Raw genomic sequence first — 24,869 nt, 5'->3', positions numbered from 1 at the left:
CCCCCACCGTTTTATTTTAACTTAAGGCATAAAACTGAGTAAGTACGACCATGGGTATTTATTCACAGTGATGAATAACAGGGGAGCAAGGAAATTTATTTAGAGATTTTCAGCTTACTTTCAGCACAGTTGCAACAAGTGAGGCATGCCTCACACTTTAAACAAATTCTGAAAGGTGATTAAAAAAAGGATCAAATTTTTATAGACTGAATCATTTTAAATACATTTGAAGGACTCATTACTTGGTAACTATATAAATCAGGAATCTCTTTCAAAATTGAATTCTGGAGGATATGTGATTTCATCAGAATGGAGAACTCCCAACATGGAAACTCCCTCCACAAAAGCAACCATCTAACTTAGAGAAGTCCTAGGAAGTGGCCTGAGTTTCATATGGGTCAAATGACAAGTCCATGGTCACCTAGTTAGTGTCAGAGGCAAGAATGGAAATCAGGCCTGACTCCACTTTATCCAATGGGCTATACAAGGTGCTGTTTGCATGTATATGGACATGGTGCTTGCCCCATGAAAGTTATAGTCAGTAAGCAAATCACCACACGAACGATTTAACAAAATTAGCCTCAGATATTTACTAGCTTTGTGACCTTGGAAAAGTCCTTCAACTTGTTTGCCTCAGTTTCTTCATCTGTAAAATGTGGATAATAATAGCACCTATTGTTGTTGTGAGGATCAAACAAGATGTTAACTGTAAAGCCTAGTTCAGTACCTGGCACCTAGTAGGTGCTCTATGTTAGCTATTATTAGGTATCATTATTATTAATGTAGGTAGTGAGGTTGGGAAAGTCAAAAACTATTTTAAAAAGTGGCCTACGGATTATAAAATCCAAATACTAAGTGAATGAAGTAACTGGAAAGTAGTATTCAAATGGTTGTTCTCATAGTGAGGCTGAAAGAATTCTTATAGGTGGCCTAGTCCAATCCCCTCTAATTTTAGAAATAAAGCAAGTGAGGCCCAGAGAGTTTAAGCAACATTCCCAAAGTCATATAGGCAGTACATGCTTGGGCCAGGTGGGGCTGTTCTATCCAATGAGATAATTTATGTGATATCATTTATAAACCATAAAATATTCTATACGTGGCAATTATTGCAATCCAAAGATTATTGTTTGTAACCTGCTTGCGATTCACTATATAAAAGTGAGGCTTTATTCATCACAAACCTATCTACAGAGATATGAACTGTTAAATTGTTATGATGAGGTCTGTTTCAAAAACCTTTATATTATCCAAGAACGTCTAACTTAGCATCTTTGATGTCATGGGTGCTCAGTAAATGCCCAATGAATGAAGGGGTGGCTTACTTTCAATTGGTCCTAGGAACTTAAAGAAAAATCAAAAAAGGGAGTAAAGGTTTTAAATGACAAGGACAAAATATTAGCCTTAATGAGAAGACACAATGGAGGAATGAATCACTGAAAATGTTCATGGAATCCTAATGGAAGATGAGCAGGAGATCAGTTAGATGCTATATAATGTAAATTATTAATGATTTTAAGAAGACAAAGTGTTACACAAGGAGAAGTGGGGAATATAAGGTTTATGAACTGGCATGGCTTTAAGCATTATAGAAAAATGGAATGTTAGAGTTACTTTAGTCACCTTAGAGATCAGAGAGTCTGAACCCCTCATCTTACAGATGGGGGTAGTGTGGCTGAGCAAGGAAAAATGACTTTCCTAAAATTCTCGTTCCCTACTGTCAGAGTTGAGAGTAGCACATGATTCTACCTGAGTTTAATGACCTTTCCATACTGCTGGGTGCTGCAGTGGATATAACCTTGGATTTGGAGTCAAGAAGACCAGAGTTCCAATCTGACCTCAGACACTTACTAGCTCTGTGACTTTGGGCAAATCACTTAACCTCTGTTTGTCTCAATTTCTTCAAATGTAGAAAGAGAATAATTTACAGCACCTACCTTGTAGGGTTGTTGTGAAGATCCAAGGAGATAATATTAACAAGGGGCATGACACATAGTAGGTTCTTTATAAATTCTCATTTCCTTCCCCCCTCTCAATTATCTAGTTCATTTCACAGTATAAAATGGCCATATATTGAAGTTTATTATTAACAGAGTTGGGAGAAAATCTTGACCATTTCACTGGAGTTCAGTGACCTGTCCACCCTAATACTGCTTTCTCCGTACCCTGTTCTAGTTCTGCCCTGTGTGGTGGCTACAAAGACCAAATGCAGATGGGAGTCACAAAGAAGATTAAAGGATTAAATAGGTCATAACATAGATGAAATAGTAAAAGACCCAAAATTATCTTTCTTACTGGAAGAAGAGACCGGTAGGACAATGAAATGAGGTCAAATATATGAAAAATTATTATGTATGACATAGTAACTGTTTTCCATCTCTGACTATCAAATAAAAAAAACTGCTTTGAAAAAAGCAAAATATTAATGACAGTAAAACTTCTTCTTTGGGCTATCAAGGTAAAGCTGGGAAACTTCACTAGATGGGGTAAAACAAGGCAAATTTCCATCAGTCCAAGATAGTAATACTCCGGTACTATTTTCTAAATTTTCCTATGATTCTGGAATTTATTTTGTTATGATTACTGATACTGATTGTATCTGACTATCTGGGCACATCTTAAAAAACAGACTTTAAGACACTCAAAAGCCCAACTAAAAGCTATGGCATGCTTACACAGCAAATTAAATCCTGAGATAATATATCACAACTAGGCATTTTTTCTCAGGAATAATTTAATGCTGATTTTGAAACTGCATATTTAGTGCTGTAAAAAGGACATATCATTTATTGTTAATAGGCACAACTTTAGGATATACATAGACCCACAACCACAACCATACCCACTTACACGCATACATCACTCCCTAGATAAAGTTCTACATCAAGATTCACTGACTCAACAGTAAAGAGACATATAACTATGCGCAGGAATATAGACACTTCTTACATCTCAAGTATTTTTTTAAAAAAGAAAAGATGTTAAAAGCTACCCTGTTTCTTCTTTTATTCACAGCCTGCAGATATTAATGCTATTTGACAGGTAATTTAACAAGAATGTCTTACTAAAAGGAAAATTTCTTTTTAAAAAAGATTCTAATGAAATAATGGTGCTTGACCCAACAACTAGGATACAGAGATACCAATACATCCTTCTATGGTGTAATGATTTCATTGTTTCAGAAGTGCAAATATTCATTTGCAGATATTGCTGCTCAGCTACCTGTGGAGACCACGCAATTGATTTTAGAATGTCCAGAAGAAGGAACTTCTTGATATACTGATTTTCCTTACATCTACTTATCTCTTCATCTATCCACAATTTGTTTTCATGTTAAAGTGTGTACCAACACCACCCCCATTCATGTGCAACAATGAAGATCAAATACACGTTTATACAAACACTTCCATCTGTTTAATTAAAATCTCTTTGACTAAAAATTAATTTCCTTGAAAACAAAAATGCAGAAACTCTGATGTTGAGGAAAAGTATCAATATTTATGTATTTTCTGTAATACTAAATATAACCTCTTACACATTTAATTTTATATCAATATATTAATGATGAAGAGCAATGAAAGTTAATGAAATTTTTCTTTGAAAAATACAAAGCAACCTAAAAAAGGACAGAAGTAAATTTTTCTAAAAGTGCCTTTATTTCCTGTCATAAAAAATGTCATAAATTGCCCATAGTATAGTAATGGAAGCATTATGAAATGAGTATTTCTAAGAGAATAGATGTGCCAGAAAAGATTTCTGTGCTCTTTCAAAACCTCAAAAATGGGCTTATACTACTTCAAATGGAATATGTTTTATTCCAAAATCTTGCCTTTGCATAATGCTGCAGTGTACAGAATATAAACATTTGTGTATATCATTAACACCGTTTTCAATGACATCATAATGATCAGATATACTGCATCTTCATTTTTGTTTGCATTATATTTTCCAGCTGCTGGTTTCAGAAAATTATCCCTGGAGTTCTCTTCTTCTTCATGCACAGCATACAGTAATTTGCAAAGTCATGCAAGGATGAAAATGTGATTGAAATATAGAATATTTCCTAATGAAAAATAGTACTGCATTATGAATTATTGTTAAAATAATTTCAATACACTGTCCCTAAACCTCTTTATACAATAGTCTCTATTTATACATTTGCTACAACTGGAAAATCCTGGTTATTATAAACAGAGCCTTTTAACCATATTTTATTTGGCATTTTAAAAATTAAATCTGGAATTTTTCAACTAGCTTACAATGTTGTTGCCTAAGTTGCTTTGAACATTTTGTGTTCATCAACTCAATGTTTTTCTATGAAACCTAGGACTTACTGATGGAAATTAAAACTGGTGCTACAAAAATCTCTCCAAATCTACAGATGTAAAGTTATCTTCAGTTTGTCTTTCAGCTCCCAAGATAACATCCAGGGCATATCTAATGATTTGAATAAATACCAAACTGATCATTAAAGTCCTTAAAATACCTGTGGAATTGTTCTGTTTATGAATTGTTCAATACCTACATAGTTTGGATTTCAATGTGGGTTCACATTGCTTTTACCAGAGGAAGGAGAAGCTTCATCTCATGACAACTCCAACAACAACAACAACAACAACAACAACAACAACAACAAAAATGGTACAAATAACCTTGTAGTATATAGCATTAAAATGAAAGGCACAAATCTAGGGCCAGCCTCCATAATAAATGCTATTTATTTAATTCTCTACCCTAAACAGCATATATTTAAAGAATAATTTTTCATAGGGATAAAAAGTTTGAGGGGCATCCCCACTTATTGGTGTCGGGTACATCTATGCATATTTATCATCTATATATGTTTATATATGTGTATCTATACATATATATGCATATATATATGTGTATATACACACACACACACACACACACACACACACACACACATATATATATATATATATATATATATATATATATACAGAGAGAGAGAGAGAGAAGAGAGAGAGAGAGAGAGAGATGATGATGATGATGATGATGATGATGATGATGATGAGGGGGAGGGATCTTCTGAATTTCAAAGCCACAATCTTGCATTTTAAATCCTCTCTCCTACCTGGTCCATCCCAGTCATCTGTCTCAGTGCTGAGCTGCCCTGGTTTTTCTGATTGTGTGTCCCCATCTGATTCTGCTGTCTCCTGGATCCCTTCTTCATCACCTGAAAGAGCACCAACACAAATACAGATAAAGAAAGAGATAAAAAAACAAACAAATTGTGATTTTTTTCAGCTGCAGGGTTTTTCTTATTTGTTACATATATCTTCACCATGCAAATGTTTAAGCATTATCACTTTTGATTCTTGGTCCTATTTTGTTACAAAAATAATGAAGAGCATCCAGTAAGGACTATAAATTCATTGCTGAAAAGATTATTCAAATTTTTCAAAACAAAAATCTGCAGAGTTATTAAAAGTATTTATAAAAATGCAAATTCAGAAGATAGGATTTCATGTTTTCTGAGAGTTTTGGTAAATGAAACATTAATTTTTATCCTTTTGATGGTTTTTAAATTTAAAAGTGATGTTTATGGGAAACTTTATGGAAAGCGTTGGAACCTTTTCAATATCGTTGAGAAAATGAAAAAAGTGATGTTCATATGGTAAAACATTCTACACCCTTTTATTTGAATTTAAATTACTCTGAAACAGTTCCAGCATTTTGGAAGGAAAAAGAAGATATTTAGACATTATGCAAGACATAATGCTCACATCTCCATTAAAATGAGATTTTTAAATGTCACAAATTATTAATCTATGAGATAAATATGAGTTCTTATATTAACATAAATATAGATTCCCAATATTTTGCTAAATTTTGAAATATTACTTAATGAAGGAAAGTTATGTGTTGTTCCTAGGGTTTATTATCTTCTTTTATGTTTTATTTTCATAGAGTAGTATATCCAAAAATAAGTGCTATTTCTGTCATTCAAAAGGAGATATAAATTTTTACATAAACATATTGTCAAAATATGAATTATTAGTTAGCAGTGCCTTAAAGTACTTAAGAGAAATCTACTAAAATATTTCTAATTGTGATTACAAATATTCCCTAAAAAGCCTTCGATAAAAAGAAAAAAATAATTAAACCTAGATGTAAGGAAAGGTAAGGAAAGAAAAGAGACAACTTGAGGAAAAAGAACAGATTAAGAAAATATGAAATACTGCTCAAAACTTACAATGGTAGCAACATAGTGACATTTAAAAACACATAATTTTGGGTGTTTTTCAGGTTCAGATTTTCCCTAGACTATTTAAAGTGTCTGCTTCCTATTAGGTTGTATAAATACATTTAAGACTTTAGAATATACAAAATACACAGGGGAAATTACTTAATTGTGATGATTGTATTTAAAGTGTTTAAAGTGCTAAAGTTTGTGTTAGAATATTTTTATTACAAGTGAAATAAACAAGACATTAATTAATCCTTACTAATATGAAAGAAAGGATATATAATGTGAAAACCAAGATGTAGGCCTGTCAAGCTCAGTTTTCCCATAGTATAGAACGCTTTAAAAATGTTGCCCTATGAGATTCCACAGGGCAAACAAAAAAATGGAAACAAAATCAAAACTATTTACTAGTTGATACAAATCTTTCAACCATATTACTCCAAGAACCTGGATTCTCAAATCCATCAGTATGTACAGCAATCAAACTCACTGAAATTTTTGCACTTGTCTCTGAATTAGTCTCCCTTGGCGTGCCAGTTTAACTCTCCATTATCCTTTATGGTTAAATTCTCTGTTCCTTTTTCCCATTAATACTCACACCTTGACAAAGTCTAACTATGGGTTACCTACATTCCTACCCACATGCTGCTTAAAGAAAGACATAATGCAACCATAAATTTCTGTTATCTAATCCCAACTGATTTCTCACTGCAGCAAGACTACCCTTTTACACTTTGTTGAGTGACACCACTCTCTTCAAAAGCTGTTCCTCAACCCTCCTACAGCATCTCTTCACCCCAGTATTTCAGCATTAGAACTTGCTTCATATTCACCAAAAACAACGATAACAACAACAAAGCTATGTGCTTAGAGTTCCCACTTGTCCCCCGATCATCACACAGTCCCTTGACGTAGTCTGTCATTCTCTCCATCTTCATTATTGGTGGCCCTTCACTTTAGATATACCCTTTGGTTTCATCCTCTCAAATCTTCTTCAGTTAATTGTACTCATCATCATTCCCTCTCTCTAAAACTTCAAACACTCCCTTTTCTTCTTTGCTGCCTACAAATAAGTCCAAATCTCTCTATCTCAAAAAAAAAATCCCACCAGATCCTAGCATGTCTGCTATCATTAGCCTTATATTTTCCCCTTTCTCAACCAAATTCTTTGATAAAGCCATCAATGTGTGATGACTTCACTTCTCCTTTCAAATTCTTCTAAGCCTTCTGCAACATGGCTTCTAATCTGTCACTCAACTGTTACTGCTCTCTACAAAGATATGAATGATTTTTAATGATTGCTGTATTTAACAATCCTTTCTCAATCCTTATGCTTGACCTCTATGCAACATGTTACATAGTTGACTATGTTCTTCTCCTGCATACTCTCTTCTCTCTGGGTTTCTGTGGCATTGCTTCCCTCCTACCTGTCTGATCACTCCCTCAGAATTCTTCACTCATTCATCTACATCAAGCCTACTTACTGCTTAGGTATATTAATGCTCTGTCCTGGCCCTGCTTCTCTTTTCTGTATGCTCTTGCATTTGGCAATCTCATTGTCTTCATATTCAATCATCAAACGCATATTGAACATTTTCGAATGGATGTCTTCTAAACATCACAAACTCAACACATTCAAAACGGAAATCATTTTTGTTCTCAGCTTCTGAACTTCTCTCTTACTCTGACGTCAGCACCACATTTTTCAGGCATCCAAGTTCACAATCTCAGCATTACCTCTGACTCCTCGCCACCCCATATATTAAATCAGTTGCCAAGTCTTTACATTTTGCACGTTGCCTCTTCACCATTCATGTATCCACCATCTCGGTTCAGGCTTTTACCACTCCTCAGCTGGACTACTGCATTTACTCCCTATTTGGTCTTCCTTACCTTATGCTTCTCCCCACACCAATCTATCTTCCACACAGACACCAAAGGGATTTTTCTAAAGTGCAAGTCTGTCCATGTCACACCCATTCCCTCTCAACAAACTCCAGTGGTTCTCTATTACTTTTAGGTTCAACTACAAATTGCTCTGTTAGACATTAAAATCTCACGATTCCTACCTTTCCAGTCTTCTGTATTACTCCACTTCATGAACTCTGTGTTCTATCTGTATTGGCATATTCATGGTTCCTTACACATGATGCTCTATTTCCTATCTCCATGCATTCAGATCGGCTCTCCCTCGTACATAGACAATCCTCCCTTCTTACTCCCATCTTTTGGAATCCCTGGCTTCCTTTAGGATTCAACTCTAATTTCACTATCTATACAAAGTCTTTCCTGATCCACTCAAATGCCATTGTATATTTTCGTAAAATTCAACATAATCATTTTGCATATATTACACATAGACTTATTACAATAAATTCATTTGTATATGATCTGTATAAATTTATGAGTGCATGTTGTTTCTTCCATTAGACTATAAACTCTATGAGAGCATGAACTGTTGTGCTTCTTTTATCGTATCCCCAACATTGAAAGCACAAGTTCAGCTCATAATAGTTCATAAATGCTTATTGATTAACTGAAGGACCAAAACGACCTTAATCTTTGACTCCTGTCCTGTTTCCAACATATCTCAGAAAAATACACTACCTTCCTGTAACTTCTTAAAAATCAGAATTATACAAATGTGAACTTTGTTTCTTCTAGCTATAGTAGGGTCTCATGCTCTGAAATTAGTCAAGCAAAGGTTATATACAATTTGTCCAGTGTGCTATAAAGAGGGATTCTTATTTAGGTATGGTGTTTGACAAGATGGCCTGTGAGGTCCCTTCCTACTCTGTGATTCTGTAATTCTGCAAAAATGATCATAATAACACATAGATTACTTACCTTACAGGTAGAGATCCTCATCACTTCATGCCTGCAGGATAGTTAGAAATAGCCTATTTGTTAGTCTCTCTGCTTCAAGACTCTTTACAATGCAATCTAATTTGCTATCAGCTGCCAAAGTCATCTTCCTAAAGGACAGTTCTGACCATGTCATCCTTATCCTCAAAACACTCCAGTGGCTCTCTGTGTCTATTAAAGCCTCTTATAACGAGGCCCTTTTCTATCTTTCTAGCCTTCCTACGCTATACCCCTCTTCCTTTATTCTGTGAACCAATGAACAGTTGGAATCAGAGGATAGTATTGCATAATAACAGTTAACAATTATATAATGTTGGAAATATGAAGTACCTTAAATAAATGATATAGACCTTGCACCTTTTCACTGATTCTCTCCCATGCACGGAATCTTTTCCCTCTTCACCTCTGCTTCCTGGTTTCTATCAAGACTCAGTTCAAATCCTACTTTTTGCAAGATGCTTTTCCTATTCTTTATTGCTAGTGCCTTCTCTCTGAAATTACCTCCTATTTAAACTTTATAGGTCCTGTATGGACACTGTTTTTTTTTTCACATGTGAATTTCTCATTAGAATTTGAGCTCTTTGAGGATAAAGATCATATTTTCCTTTTTCCCCATATAACCAATGCTTTGGACAGTGTCTGGCAAATAGTATCCACTTAATAAATGCTTATTGACTAACTGATCTTAGTGCCATACTGGTCTTATTTCCCAAACTCCTCATTTATTTCTTTTTTCATTCTAGATGGTGTGGAATCCTTTCCATAAAATTGCCTCTAGTTCTGCTTTAACAAAATCTTCCCTCAAATGTTCTCCATAATGGAGTCCTTACTTTGGTCCTTGGATTAACTCAAATGCTTATCTATCTCTCTATCTCTCTCTCTATCTGTCTATCTATCATCTATCTGTTTGTGTGTGTATACATACTCATATACACATATAGGAGAGACTTTTGCTGCCTTCCCCTTTATCTATCATTTAACTTTTGAATATCCCTTTCAGTGCACAAAACTTATCCTAACAAGTCTCAGTGATACCCCTGAGTTCAAATTCTCACCCTTCTATTAGGATCTTGATTGTTAATCATTTGTATATAAACATGTGAAGCCATGCATGGACTTTCTTCTTGGGTTCCTTGCTTAGATTCTGTCTTTTGTACATTCTGAGTGTCTACATTTTTATCTTCTTCCTTCATTATAGCTCTGGAACATAGCTCCACCACAACAGCTCCCCTTCCCTCATTGGTGGAGTTCCTCCCAAGGTCTATATTTTGGGGAAGAGACAAGGCTAGACAACCTTCATTCTTGAACTTGGCTTTGCTTTTAACTTTCTAGACTTCAACATCATTCCCAATGCAGGCAACCTTTCCCTACCCCACTTCCCTTTCATCTACCTTTTATTTGCTGTCTTCTTTCATCAGAATGTAAGCTCCTTGAGGGACTCTTTCTTTTTGCTCCTATGTATCTCCAGTGTTTAGCATATTCCCTGGCATATATTAAGTGCTTAATGAATGATTGATAATTTATTGTCTATCTTGCCTGGTATATGTAGGAAGAGTTCATTCTCCAATCTTCAACCTAACCCATTCAATGTAAACCCTCTTTGATTATACCTGCAAGCACTAGGCAAAAATGAATGAATGAATAAATAATAAATAAAGAGTCTGTCATTTCTATGTTTTAAATGTTGTTCAGAAATCTAAATACTATTATCAGGTTGTATTCTCTTAACCATGTATTTATTTTGTTATATTTTTTATCTTTGTATCTCCATTTAATAAATGATTATTAATTGACTGATTGTCACTTGAGGTCTCCCATTACCATTGCATAAAACTATATCCTAACACTTGATTGCCATCTGCCTTTTAAAATAGAAGTGAAAAGTTATCTTCCCGCTGAGTATGGCCAAGTCCATACATAAATAGATACTTAAGGTATAGATTATACTTTTTTTTTAGCTTCTGTAATATTAGTGAGAATGATAAAAGGAGAGATAATACAGTAGTAGGATAAAATCAAGGCACCATCAAAATAGTAAGATGGGTCACGAAGGCAATGGAAAGATAAAGAAAAAATTCAAACTTCAGATTTAACAGGAGATATTTTTGAAGGAAAAAATCCTTTCAGTGCTGTATTTTGTCTTTGTATCCAGCATCTGGCATTGTGCCTGTTACATAGTAAGTACTTAATAAATGTTTGTTAAATTTAAATTAAACTGAATTACGTGTCCCTAGCTTAATCTCCAAAGTCTGAAAGAATGATCCTGATAAATTTTAGAAATATTAAGAAGCAAAATATACTATATGGAAGAGGAACCCAGAATGTTTATAGAACACAGGCTTAATCAATCAATCAATCAGTAAGCATCTACATACCTGATAAGTGCTAGGAACAGAGCCATATGCTTGAGACACAAGTACAAAGTGTGAAACAAACCCTACTTGCAGCTTATATGAGGGAGACAGGTACACATGATAAAGTTACTATGTGCAATGTACTTAAATACAAAGTAGTGAGGGCACAAGCAGTTGTGGGGAAGAAAGGTTTTATGTAGAAGATGGTGCCTAGGCTGCATCTTTAAGGAAAAGAAGGAGTCTATGAGGCAAAAGTAAGTAGGGACCTATTCCAGGCATGGAATATAGTGAAAAGGCACAAAGATGGGAGATGGAGAATCATGAGTGAGGAAGAGAGAGAACAGAGTAAAAGAGGGGAATACCATCCAATGAGGCTGGAAAGAGAGGTTGAGGTCAGGTTGTCTAGGGCTTTAAAAGTTAAAGAGAGGAGTTTATGTTCTATCCTATGCATAGGATCTTATGAGCATGGGCTTCTGAGCTGGGAAAAGTCTAAGAGACCTCCTGGCCTACGTACCTCTTTTTATACATAAGAACGCTAAGACCGTGAAAGGCTGGTATTTGCCCATGGTCATACAGGTAGTAAGTAGTAAAGCTGTCATTTGAAAGCTGGTTCTCTTTATTAATTGGGTCTCACTGGAGCAAAAATCAGATCGTTCCAGACATTGGAAATTGTAGAAAGTTTAGAGTTTATTGATAGATGGATGGATTGCTTTGAAGGACTTTAGCTGAATTCAAAATTCCTTTTTATGATAAGTCCAATTTGTTGAAGGTACTAAAAATCCCATGATTAGAAGGCCTCATGACAGGTTACAGTTGAGGATAGTTCTTTTTAAGAAGTTTGTTTGTTTCCTTACCTAGAGCTCATATCTCTTTCTGTCCTTTCCCTCCTGTTCCCAGTTCTTCCCTCCAGGTCTTCACCCAACTAGTCTAAACTTTTTTCTACATCAGAGCCCTTCAAATACATGAAATTAAATACATTCTGCATTAGTATAAGGAGAGCCCTTAATTTCAAGAGATGGTAGTATTATTTGGTACTGAATAGAGAGATCTCTGATACCCATCTTCAAAATGTCTGAAATGCCTCAAACTCTAATATTTACTGGTTATGTGACCATAGGTTCTCAAACTTTCTGAGCCTTAGTTTTTTTTATCTATAAAGTGGGGATCATAATATCTGTAGTATCTACTTCTGGAGGTTTTGTGAATCAAATGAGATAATAGATGTAAAGATCTCTAGAAATTTAAAGTACTAATATAAATGCCAGCTATTAATCAATCAGAAAACATTTCTTAAGTGCCTATTAAGTGCTCTATTGTGCTAGGTACTGGGGATACAAGGTCAAAAGCAAAGCATTTCCTGTTCTTGGTTTACAATCTGTTTGGAAAATAAAACATGAATTTATGGAATATAGGTTTGAGAAATAGATATTGGTTGATTTGGGGAGGATAGCAGTAGTAGTATGAGGGTAAAGGAAAGATCAGGAAGCTTCATGTAAAAGTGGAATTCAAAGAGAGCCTTGAAGGAGATTAGGGATAATCTGAGTTAAAAGTGAAGAGGGAGTACTTTCCAGGAATGGAGGTTAGCCAGCATAAGAAAGAGAGATGGGCTCTGGAGCACCATATATTTGGAAGAGAAAGAAGGCCACACTGGCTGATTTATAATATGTGTGATGGAGCATAATGTGTAATTAAACAGAAAAGGTAGGTTGAAGACAAGTTTAAATTTCTGCCTTTTCTTTTCTCATTTCAAAATGTTTCTCTACTTCATCAAAACTGGCAGGGACTACAGAAGCAGCCTTCACTTGGATCTACATCTAACCCAACCCTCAGCTTCTGCCCTGAAAGTAAACAGTAACTTGACCATTCGCTATAAGCTTCCTAAGAACCCAGAGGCAAGTAGATAGAGAGAGCTGTTTTGAGATGAGTGCTTTTTCAACTGTACTCTCTTCTCAAGTCCCTGTCTGTATCTGAGCATTAACAAACACTGAGAGAATACTATTTCACTGTGAGTTGATATCATCAGACTGAAAACTGTGTAAACCTTCAGGTAAAATTCAAAGAAAGTCCCATTGATGTGAAAATATCATTGAGTATCAACTCCTCCTTTCACCCTGAAAATCAAACAAACAAACAAAACTGTTTCACCCATCCTGCTAATACATTTCAATGAATTTCCTCCTCATTGAAAACATTATTTCTTTACATGATTTATGCTTCCTATTGTTTTCTTTTTTTCCTATTTTTATTTTGCAGCTAGAGTGAGGCACCATCTATATAGTGTTTGCTCAATTGCTATTGATGACTGACTTGACTTTGGATTCTGGTTCTTTCAGCAGTGTAATGTTGCTGAATCTGCTAACTACTTGTATCTCTGAAGATCTTGCTATTGAATGTCTCATTATGCTACATGTTCCCCTTTTTAACTCTTCATTCTCTGAGAGAATTCATCATCAAATCACACTCATTTCCTCATTCCTTTTGCTGAATTGATTTTTAATATTTTTACTGGATAGAAGGAAAAATATTAGAAAATTCATTGCAATATAAGGTGAAATATCTGGATTAGTTCACAGAAATGCCCTGAATTCTTTTCACTTCCAAATTGCCATTCTTAATTCTGCTGCATTTCTTGGCATGGAACCCTACATGTTTTATACCTCACCTCCCATATTCATTCTAAACTTGTCCTGAACATGTGCTGACTTTAAATATTTAATCTTATGTTCATTTTATCCATTTTTATTTTGGTCTGCTCCTAGAATTGTCTAAGTATGATGACATTAACAATTCACCAAGACAAGTAATATAGAAATTTAGTGAGAGTGAGATGAGGGGTGTGTGAGGAAGAAGGATGGGGAAGTAGAAGAGAGTTTACAGGAGGAGAACAGGATGATTATTCACAAAATTTCTTATTCCAATACATTAAAATAGCAATTTCAGTGTATTTTCAGCAAAGCACAAACATTTAATGGGATAACTACGATATATAACCAGGGGCCGATTCATGAAAAGACGAAATAGAATAAATGTCAAGCGCTTACAAAATCTATAATATTTCTGAAATTATGGTCAGGGAGTTAATGGTTTTCCATTGCAAGATTAAACTCTTTTGTTGCTCTTTTAAGAGATATCATAAGTATTTTGTGGTCCCTTCCGTTTTTCTTAGTCTAGTTTTCAGAACCAATGAGAGTCCTATAGGAGGAAATTGAAGGTGTTATTGAACAGCATAATGCACAGTACAAGTGATTATGACACAAAGAACAGGAGAAACATGGTAAAATATAGTCTTTGGAACACATGAAACAGGATATTTAACTACCTAAATAGGGGCATCTGCCGGCAAAGAGGCAAATGCGGTAGCTAAAACTGACAGAATTTCAATGACAAAAACAAACATTTCATTGTCAGTGAAATTTAAATGTTTCAGTATAAATTAGAGATCTGCCATATTCTGAGACCATCCCCCTTTCAGCACAAAACAGCAATGGTGTTTGAAAGCAGCTATGCAAGCCCACAACTCTTTTCAACCTTGCTCCTTTAATCCACGGAGCTACTAGCAATATTAGCCTCTTATAGAAATTCTCATACAATATCACTATTGAACTTTCTTGACTAGAAGCGCTACAGTAGCTGTTAGTCACCCTATAATGTATTTTGCAATCAGCTAAATCATCAAAGTATTTTTTCACAATGAACAGTTCAGAACTGACAGATCTACTTTCTTGTTCACAAGTGCTTATCAGAGAACAGATATCATATATGTTTTCTAGGTGCTGCCTATAGTTAGAGTACTTTCAGAGAAGCCACGCATGAAAGATAAGGTCATAAAAGAGATGAAAAAATGTGTGAGTTTCATACACTTATGGTTTTATCATCATACAAGATAGCTTTGGTTAAAGGACTGTACTAGTCTGAAGCAGCAAACTACAGCTCCTATTGAAGCCGAAGAACATTAAAAGTTTAGGATTCCTTTTGTGCTTGCTTTTCCTTGAGAGTATAAAGGGTATGTCTAGACTGTTGTAAGTTTTCTAGTATTATATACGATGAAACCATTGCTCAGTTGTAAATTATAATAATAAAATTATCACTGGCCAATAAATGCATTTTCTACTACCAAACCCAAGATACAGTTCTGATCCAAGCTCATTCAATAGAAAACATTTATTATCTTCAATATGGAAGGCCTTATGCCATGGGGAAAGAGAAAGCCATGGAGAAAAAGAAAACAAACAAATAACAACAACCCAAGACACAGTACCTACCCTCATGAAGTTTGAAGGAGGAGAAAAGAAATGTGAAAATTAATTAGGATATTGGAAATGAAGTAAAAGTGCCATTAAATAGAAAAAAATGTTAGGTGAATATGGAGGCATAAAGATTACTTTCAGTTAGGAGTAACAGGGAAGGTTTCATGAAGGAGTGAGCATTGAGTTGGACCTTAAAGCATGGAAAAGAATCCAACAAATAGAGCTGAGGGAGAAGAACATTTGAGGTGAAAGAAAAAAAGAAGTGAATTTATGGATGTGGGACAGGCCAGGGATTGCTCAAGGAACAAATAATAATTCAGTTTGGTAAATTTGTTGGAAGCATTAAGGCAGTGTGGAATGATAAAAAAGAGGAGTAGGGAGTCAGAGGATGTGGGCTTAAATTTTGGCTTGACTATAGAGTAGTTGCTTGTCCTTAGCCAAGTCACTTAACCTCTCCAAGCCTCAGTTTCTTTATCTGCACTTTAAGAGGATTGTTCTAATGGATGTATAATCTCCTTTTCAGCTCCAAATTCTGTTTTCCTATGAGAGTAGTCAGAGATAAGACCAGAATGGAAGAATGAAGTCACATTGTAGAAAGATTTCAATGTTAGGCAAAGGAGGAATTTGATTTTATTTGTTAAATAAAGAACAGATTAAATTTTCTTGAGAGAAAAGATCATAGGATAAGAGCTATGGTTTAAGAAGAAAAGCCTGGATGTAGATTAGGATGCATTGGGAGAGGGGGGGAATGGAAGCAGGAGAATTAGGAAGCTACTTTCTGACAAGAAAGTTTTAAGAACCTGAAAATAGCTGGTGTGAACTGGAATGCAGAGAATGAATGGATGCTGGCCATTTGAGAGATAGTGAACAGTTAGAAATGTGAGGTGGCATCTGGAGAAGAATCAAGACTGAAAATTAATAATTTGCCTCAAGTGACAAATGAACTATGAACAAAGATAAACTATTATAAAAGTCGACAAAACTCAGATACAATACTACAAACAATGTTGTGACCAAGCTGCTAAAGTTAAGTACTTCCTTTCTCGTAATTATCAGCAAAATACAAAATTTCAAAGTGAAATATACTAGCAGTCATAGTATATTAGCTACTTCTGCCTGTTTTGTGAGCATATACTTTATAAAAGTAAAAATCAGCTGTTTAGTGTTTGTTGGGAAGTGTTATAATGAAACAAATATATGGTCAATATATATGTACATCTATCTATCTATATGTATGTATAAATATAGATATTGATATAGATGGACATGTATGCCTATTTAAAGTTACATTTGGAGCTATGAGATCAAATTAGAAGTTATCTTTAAGGGCAAAAACTTTTTTTCTATTGTTAAAAAAAAGGAGTGGGGAGGGGATGAATAAAGATACAGAGAAAGAGAGTTTATATTTGATAGATATCAACTTCCAGGTAAAGATGGAAATGAAGTCACCTATAGTAATTTGTGGGGAAAGAGGTTGGAAGCTAGAAGATCATGAAACAATTTTGTGAAATACATTGTTGAGAATGTCAATCAACTAACAGGTATTTATTAAGTGCTTACAATGTGTCAGATATCATGCTAGCCACTGAGTATATAAGTACAAAAATAATAAAAAAAAACAATCTGTACTCTCAAGAAGTGTAAAAGATGAAATTGAAATTTGATACGAACGTATCCCTCTACTGTTTCAATGTGTCCAGAGTGGCTAATGAGTTGCTGACAGTCTTTTGCCTGGCACTCAAAACTCTCCACTCCTCTTGCCTTTTCATCTTTATCTCTTTACTATGGCCTTTCTCTCTGTGTTCTAAGTTTCAACCAAACTAGACTACTTTTCATCCCCTATCTCCAGCCTACATTCTCCTACCTCCATGCTTTAGCTCACACTAATCTATAATGCATCTAATGCCCTTCTGTCCCCATCTATTACTCAATGAGGGTAGGAAAGAAATCCTGTCTTGCCATTATATCTGCTTATTCCTAACGCAGCATTATTCAAAAAGTAGGTGCTTAATTAATTCAATTTATTTCAATATGTAATAGCTATCTGATATGTATCAGTTTCTTAAGAGTATGTTACCCAACTAAAGGTTAAAGGATGCATCAAAACCAGGTTGTTTTACCCAAATCTCTGGTATTGGATTAAGATGACTTCAAAAGTTCCTTCAACCTTTGAGCCAGCTATGATACTCAGAGAAGGCATAGCTGGGTCCAGATTAGAGAGAATAATGAATTCTCTGAAGTGGTCACATTATTCAAATCTGCACTGTATATTTCCATTGGGCTAAAACCAATTACCGTATTTTACATAATTATAACTTTGTATATTGCAAATTCAAATTGCGAATGTGACTACTTTAGGGCATTCATTATTCATGCTAATTGGGATCTAACATTCTAACTCTTTAGGAAATGGTTGGTTTCTGCATTTTGGGACATTTTATTTAGCAAGAAAAGTGAGTAGTTAGAAACAGCAATTCTTATGGTAACTACACTATGAAAAGTGATGATTAAAGTTCTGACTAGGCAAAAGAAAAATATAGCATTTTTCTAAGACCCCTTCAAACCTGCTGAACATCTGTCCCTGCATTCAATTATTTCTTTCATTGTGAAAAGGTTCCTTCACAAAATTCGAATTCACCTAGGGTTTGTAGCAGAAGGGAAGTTTTCACATGAGATAAAATGAGACCAAATTCTCAGAAGTCTTTCATTGATGATTTTGTATTTCTCATTATTTCCATCAAAAGACATCTGAAAGGATCAAATGTATGAACCCAGAGTTTTCTTAAATGTCTCATCTTTTAAAATTATTTCCAAAGTACAAGCTTAAGGTACATCTTTGAAATCTATTATTTATATTTTATTCCTTAAAGTTCTGTAGATTTTCAAAACCCACAGATTTTTTTCTTCCACAGACAAAATGGCTACTGTAAAAGTTCATATTCATAAGACCAAAGTGCTTCCATATAGTGATGTTATATTGGTATTGGCTTATGAAACTCAATCATAGTAGAACTGAAGTACAGACAATTCAATAGGAAATAATGGAAAGAGGCATGCTCTAAGATTTTCCCAGTGATGGTTTATGTGCAAGATGTGGAGTAAGAGATATCACTGTGAAAATCTGGACCTTAAAATAAGCTGCATTGGTCACATAGAAAGATTAAGAGATACTGAATGATGGAAGACTCAGTTGATATACTCAAAAAAGAGAAATCAATATAAAGGATATCAATTGATTGAATATATCCTTCATGGAGAATTTATAGGGAAAAAAGTGAATTAAGATCTCACAGTATGAAAATAATATGAAAGGACGCTATTTAAATTGGTGGAATGAGAACTCACATTGAAAGTATTCTAACTTCAGACAAAAATCCCATTATAATTAATACCACTGGGAATGTTCCAGAGGTTATTCACGTTTCAGGAATGTGTTGACCTCCAAGATTCCTTCCAATTCTAGAGCTTTATGATTGTAAAGACATGTTCTCTAATAAATTTTGCTTCACATGATAAAATTATTTATTAAATTCTGAAATATCCTCTATGAGGAATAAGTCAGCAAATTAATTCAACCTTGTTTTTGGTGTGTGTATGATGGTAGCTTTATAATGAAACTAACTGATGTTAATCGTTATACATTTCAGACTCAGAAGGAAGGAGAGGGCCTAAATATTATACTGTGCAGTCACTCACAGCTCTGCTGTTCTGCCTCCAAGCAGTAATATCCCTTTCAAGTTCTCTCACTCTGCCCGATTTCAAGGATTCCAATTATCCTTGAGAGAAAAAAAAATGCAAAATCTGAAACCATTCCTCCAAACAAACAAACAAACAAACAAACTTTGAAAGATGTATATGATGATATCTTCATGTCACTTTCTCACTTTCCCCAACTTGATGGAGAAAATCCTTTTTCCTCGATTGCTGATTCATTCCACAGGGGCTGCACATCCAGTCTCTTGCACTTTTTGCTCCTGTGACTATGTTTCTGATTCACAACAATTACTTACTATGTTAAACTCCACAACTAAAAAAAATAAGCTATTGTATTACTAGGATTAATTAATAGGATTAGTAAAATTTTAAGTATACCTGTGAAACAAAATTAGCCAAGTCAAAATATTTGGAAATGGTTTGCAAAACAAGAAGTACTTCTCAAGCCTAAGGTAAACAATAGTGAATTACCCAGATAGTAAAGGATAGGGCAAGACCTGCCAATGGACCTTTATCAGCCCTTTCAAATGAAATTAATGTATAGTATTTATATGTGGTATTTATATTTTATACATATAAATGCCATGTATATGCGTGCATATGTATGTATATATATAAAATCTTTCCCATTTTATAACACCACACAATTTATATGTGTGTATGTATATTCATACATACACACATATATGTGTGCATTTTGATAGATGTATAACTATCTACATACACATAATACATCTATGATTTCAAGGTATTGCTATAATTGTACAATGTTCTTTTTATTGTGCCTTTCATCCGATGAGCTTAAAGTCTTTCCAAGCATCAACTCATTAATCCTCACAGTATCCTTATAAAGCAAATAGAAGATATGCCCTTTGTGCAAATTGATAATAAAAGGACACTTGATTTCACCATGTTTGAGTATTTGTGCAAAGAGGAGGCAGAGACATGGTCTTTGCAACAGCATCCTAAGTGGATTCATATCAATCTGGGGCCTCTTTCAAAAGATTCTGTCTTTCTAGTCAGACTATTTACATAAATAAGATGTTTTTGCTGCATCCTTCCTGCTGGAATTTTCTGTCTGTGCTGTCTAGTTACTATTTGTGGATTTATTTGGCATCCATCCATCATTCATCTATTCGATAAATATTTATTAGGCACCTACTAGGTATAGAGCAGTTACCATAAGAACTCCAAGAGGTTAATGGCATGTAGTGGTAGAGCAAGGGAACTCACTGTCTCTCTTCGTTGCATCTCCAAACACAATGGATTGGAAATTTGGCCTTTCATGAGTGCACATCTGTTGCCTCTCTCTGCACAAGATGTCTCCAGCTGAGTTCATGGCAAACTGAGGGCACACTGTGAGCAACTCTATCCCAACTTGCTGAGATTCATTCTAAATAGCTTGCTGAAGGCTATAAAACAAGGTAGGTGGCATCACATGGCATAATGTCTGGCACACAAAAGGTGATTAATAAACGCTTGTTGACTTGATTTAGGTAATTCTTTACCAAACATAGAGTCTAAAGTTATAATCAAGAAATATGTTCCCCGTCAGCTGGAAACAGAGTTCTTTCTAAGATTTTATAGGTTAGAGGAAATATTACCATACTATTCTGAAAACAGCAAGCAATTTTTAAAATATTTCTTAATGAAAACTTTTGCATCCTTAAAAGCCTGCTTAGAATAATATTAGGCTTATTATATAAAAATCATATGTACATATATGTACATATATATGTACACATAAGTACATAATACATGCATATATATGCATATATATAATTTTTGTTGTCGTTATTTTGTTATCTCAGTCATATTTGACTCTTCATAACTCCATTTGGGATTTTCTTGGCACAGATATTGAATGCTTTGCCACGTCCTTCTCTAGCTTATCTGACAGATGAAAAAACTGATGCAAATAGGGTTAAGTGACTTGCTCACAGTGGCATAGTTAGCAAGTGTGTGAAGCCAGATTTGAACTCAGGTCTTCCTGACTCTAAGCCCAGTGGTCCATTCACAGCATCACCTAGCTGCCCCACATATATAATTATTATTATTATCTATTAAATAAACTACATATTAAGTAGTTCCAATTATTATTTGCCATTGTTATGTCTAAACGTAAAGAGATTATAATAAATTACAAATAATGGTAATACGTAGATAACGAGGTCATTTTTCAAGATTTCTTAGTCCTAGAGGATCGCTTTCTGCACACAACCACTCACATAATGGAAAATACTGACAGTTGGTGAATTACCCAGATATTAACATGTCTCAAATTATATTATCTTCTTTCTTATTTTTCAATACCACACCATTTTGTGTACAATATTGTTATAAAATATTTGCTATAGACAAGAATTGTGAACATATCTTATTCAATATTGCTTAGTTGCTTATAGATATGATGTTCTTAGGTGTTTCTGTCCAGATTTATTATTAGTCATTGGTTAGGAACCATAATTCTATATCTTGTCATTCTTATAATACCTAAATATTAGACAAAAAAAAATAATAGTATGAATTACCAGAGGCCAAAATCAAGTGTACCAACCAATGTTTTTTGTAAACAATGGAGAAAACAACATATCCCCCTATAGAATTTGTTGGGGGAGGGGAGGAGAGAACAATTTTTAAAAAAAATATTTGTGTTACAAATTTATATCTTCAGAACCCAACAGTGTTAATAGAAATCCTTAAAAGAAGTCTTCCAAATCCTGTCAGAGTAATATAATCCCTGCCTTGCATCTGTCCAGTTCAGTTTTCCTTCTTGGCTATGTGCATAAGAGTTGGTAACATATCACTGCTGTCAAGTTTCAGAACAGTTACTTGTCTAATCTTTCCAGTTCTCCAGATCTTTGATTCTGTACCTGTTAGAATGTATTGCTTACATTTCTGGTTCTTGTGTTTATCTCACTTCCAGTCTTACCATCTGCTTTATTGCTTTTTCTACAGAAAAGTAAGGTGTTAACATTGGCCAGTTCCTTCTCTTCAAATAATACTCCCTCTCTTTCTTCCTTCCTTTTTCCAGCTTTTATTAGGTTTTATTTTATTTTCATTTCTATTCAAGTTAAACTCCACTACAGAGGCTGCATGATATATAGTAACAGTAATAATAACATTTATATAGCACTTACTATATGCCAGGCACTGGGAGGTAGGTGCTAATAATAATAATATTACAATTGAGAAAACTGAAGCAGAATTTTTTTAAGTGACTTGCCTAAAGTCATATAGCTAGTATCATAAGCTGGTTTTGAACTCAGGTCTTCCTAACTCCAAGAGCAGCACTATATGCACTGTGCCACCCAGTTGCCTTTATTGGATAAAAAGATCAGCCTTAGCATCAGGAAAACTCAGGTTTAAGTTCTATGTCTGGTAGCTATCAGCTTTGTGGCCTCTCTTGGTCCTAAACAACTTTCTAGAACTATAAATTATAGAAAAGTCATGTAGTGTGATACGACTATACGTAGTTCTCATACTAGAGTTCTCCACATTGATAAAAAAAAATCACAGATATTTTTCTGCATATTACTGGAGGGTAAAAACTCCTACCTGAAAAGATAAAATGAAATATGAACATTTTTCTATTCGTTACTGGTTCCTAAGATCTGAATTTAGGGGTTATCATGGTTGTTTGGGCCCAGATAATTAAAAATTTCACTTAAAATGCAGGGAAGAAGAATTCAGGATTTGTTGCATATTAAGAAAATTATTTGAGTAATCTTATGACCTACTCTTGTGATCCTGCCTTTGAAACAAATTGTCAGCAGTACTCATAGCAAATAGAAGCCTCAATATAAATAATCTGACAGAGACATAGCCAAATGAACAGATAAGAAAGGGAATTATTTAAAGTCTAAGTTTTTTTGACCATGTTTGCTCTTAGAGACTTTTTTCCTGACTGATGCCTCCCAATTTAGTTAAAATTATAGTGGAATAGGAATCAGAAGAGCTGAAATCGAATCCTGACTTGACCACTTACATATCCATGCAAATGGACATATTTTAAAAATGATTCTTGAGGTCCAGACAATTTCAAATGTACATTCTGTTATTCTGTAGTCACTTAACCTTTCTTGCTCTCAACTTTTTCAAATTATAAAATGAGGATTGGGGCAGCTAGGTGGTGCATTGGATAGAATCCTGGACCTGGAGTCAGGAAGACTCATCTTCTTGAATTCAAATCCAGCCTCAGATACTTACTAGCTGTGTGACCCTAGGCAAGTCACTTAACCCTGTTTGCCTCAGTTTCTTCATCTGTCAAATGAGCTGGAGAAAGGAAATGACAAACCACTCCAGTATCTTTGCCAAGAAAACCCCGAACTGGATCACAAAGATTTGGGATGCAACTGAACAACAAAAACAACAAAAATGAGGATTTTGATAGAATATCATATACCTTCCACAGCTATGTGTAGGAGAAAAAATCTTAACTAAAAATGGATAAAGATACATCATTTTGATTGCATGAAATTAAAACACTTTTACACAAACAAAATTAATGAATCCAGGATGAGAAAGGAAGTGGTAGAGTGGAAGAAATATTTGTAACAAATTTTTAGACCAAGTTTGATGTCCAAGATATATAGGTTATTAGAAGAAATATATAAACCCCCAAATCACACTCCAATAGATATGTGGTCAAAGGATGTGAACAAGCAGTCCCAAAAAGAGCTAAAAACTATTAACACATCTATGAAATAATGTTCCAAATGAATAATAATAAAAACGATATTGAGTTTTTACTTTACACTCATCAAATTGGGAAAGAAGCCTAAAGATATGAATAATCAATGTTAGAAGGGTCATAGTAAAATAGAAACATTAATGTATTGTTGGTGAAGTAGTAAATTAGTATACCTATTCTACAAAACAAAATTGCTACTTAGAAATTTGGAAAAGTGACTAAAATGTCCATATCACTTGACCCATAGATTCCATTACTAGGTTTATACCCTAAGGAGGTCATTGATAAGAAGAAACTCTCTATACACTCCAAAATATTTATCACAGCTTTTTTTGTGATAACAGAGAATCAGAAGCAAAGTAGAGGACCATAGGGTGGGGAATGACTCTACAAATTGTGGTAAATGAATGTAATGGAATATCACTATGCTGCATGAAATAACAAATGTGCTGAGTACAGAGAAGCATAGGAAAACTCATGAAGTAACACAAAGTGAAGTAAATAAAGCTAAGAAAACTACTACATATACAATGACGGTATTTGGTGTTCACTTTTCTGACTCTTCATGGACAGTACAGTCCGTGGGATTTTCTTGGCAAAGTTATTGGAGTGGTTTGCCATTTCTTTCTCTAGTGAATTAAGGCTGAGAGGTTAAGTGACTTGCCCAGGGTCACAGTGCCCTAGTCTAGAACTGAACTCAGGTCTTCCTAACTCCAGGCCCAGAGTTCTATCCATTGAGCAATCTAGCTGCTTCCTAACACAATGACTAGATCAACACAAATGGA

General features: G+C 34.6%; 1 protein-coding gene across 2 annotated transcripts in view; it reads right to left on the bottom strand.

The window, feature by feature from the left end:
* The window catches only part of ZFPM2 (zinc finger protein, FOG family member 2), a 567,025-nt gene that overhangs the window by 420,366 nt on the left and 121,790 nt on the right, over positions 1 to 24,869 (bottom strand). For both annotated transcript variants that reach the window (XM_020970081.2, XM_020970077.2), the window contains one exon: positions 5,096 to 5,197. In XM_020970081.2, the coding sequence (XP_020825740.1) occupies positions 5,096 to 5,197 (102 nt within the window). The remainder of the gene's footprint in view (positions 1 to 5,095; positions 5,198 to 24,869) is intronic.

This window comes from Phascolarctos cinereus, unplaced genomic scaffold (genome assembly GCF_003287225.1).
Source record: "Phascolarctos cinereus isolate Bilbo 61053 unplaced genomic scaffold, phaCin_HiC Scaffold_4;HRSCAF=312, whole genome shotgun sequence".
Classification (NCBI taxonomy): Eukaryota; Metazoa; Chordata; class Mammalia; order Diprotodontia; family Phascolarctidae; genus Phascolarctos; species Phascolarctos cinereus.
The sequence above is the reverse complement of the archived record's forward strand: the minus strand, read 5'-3'. Positions and strand labels throughout refer to the sequence as shown.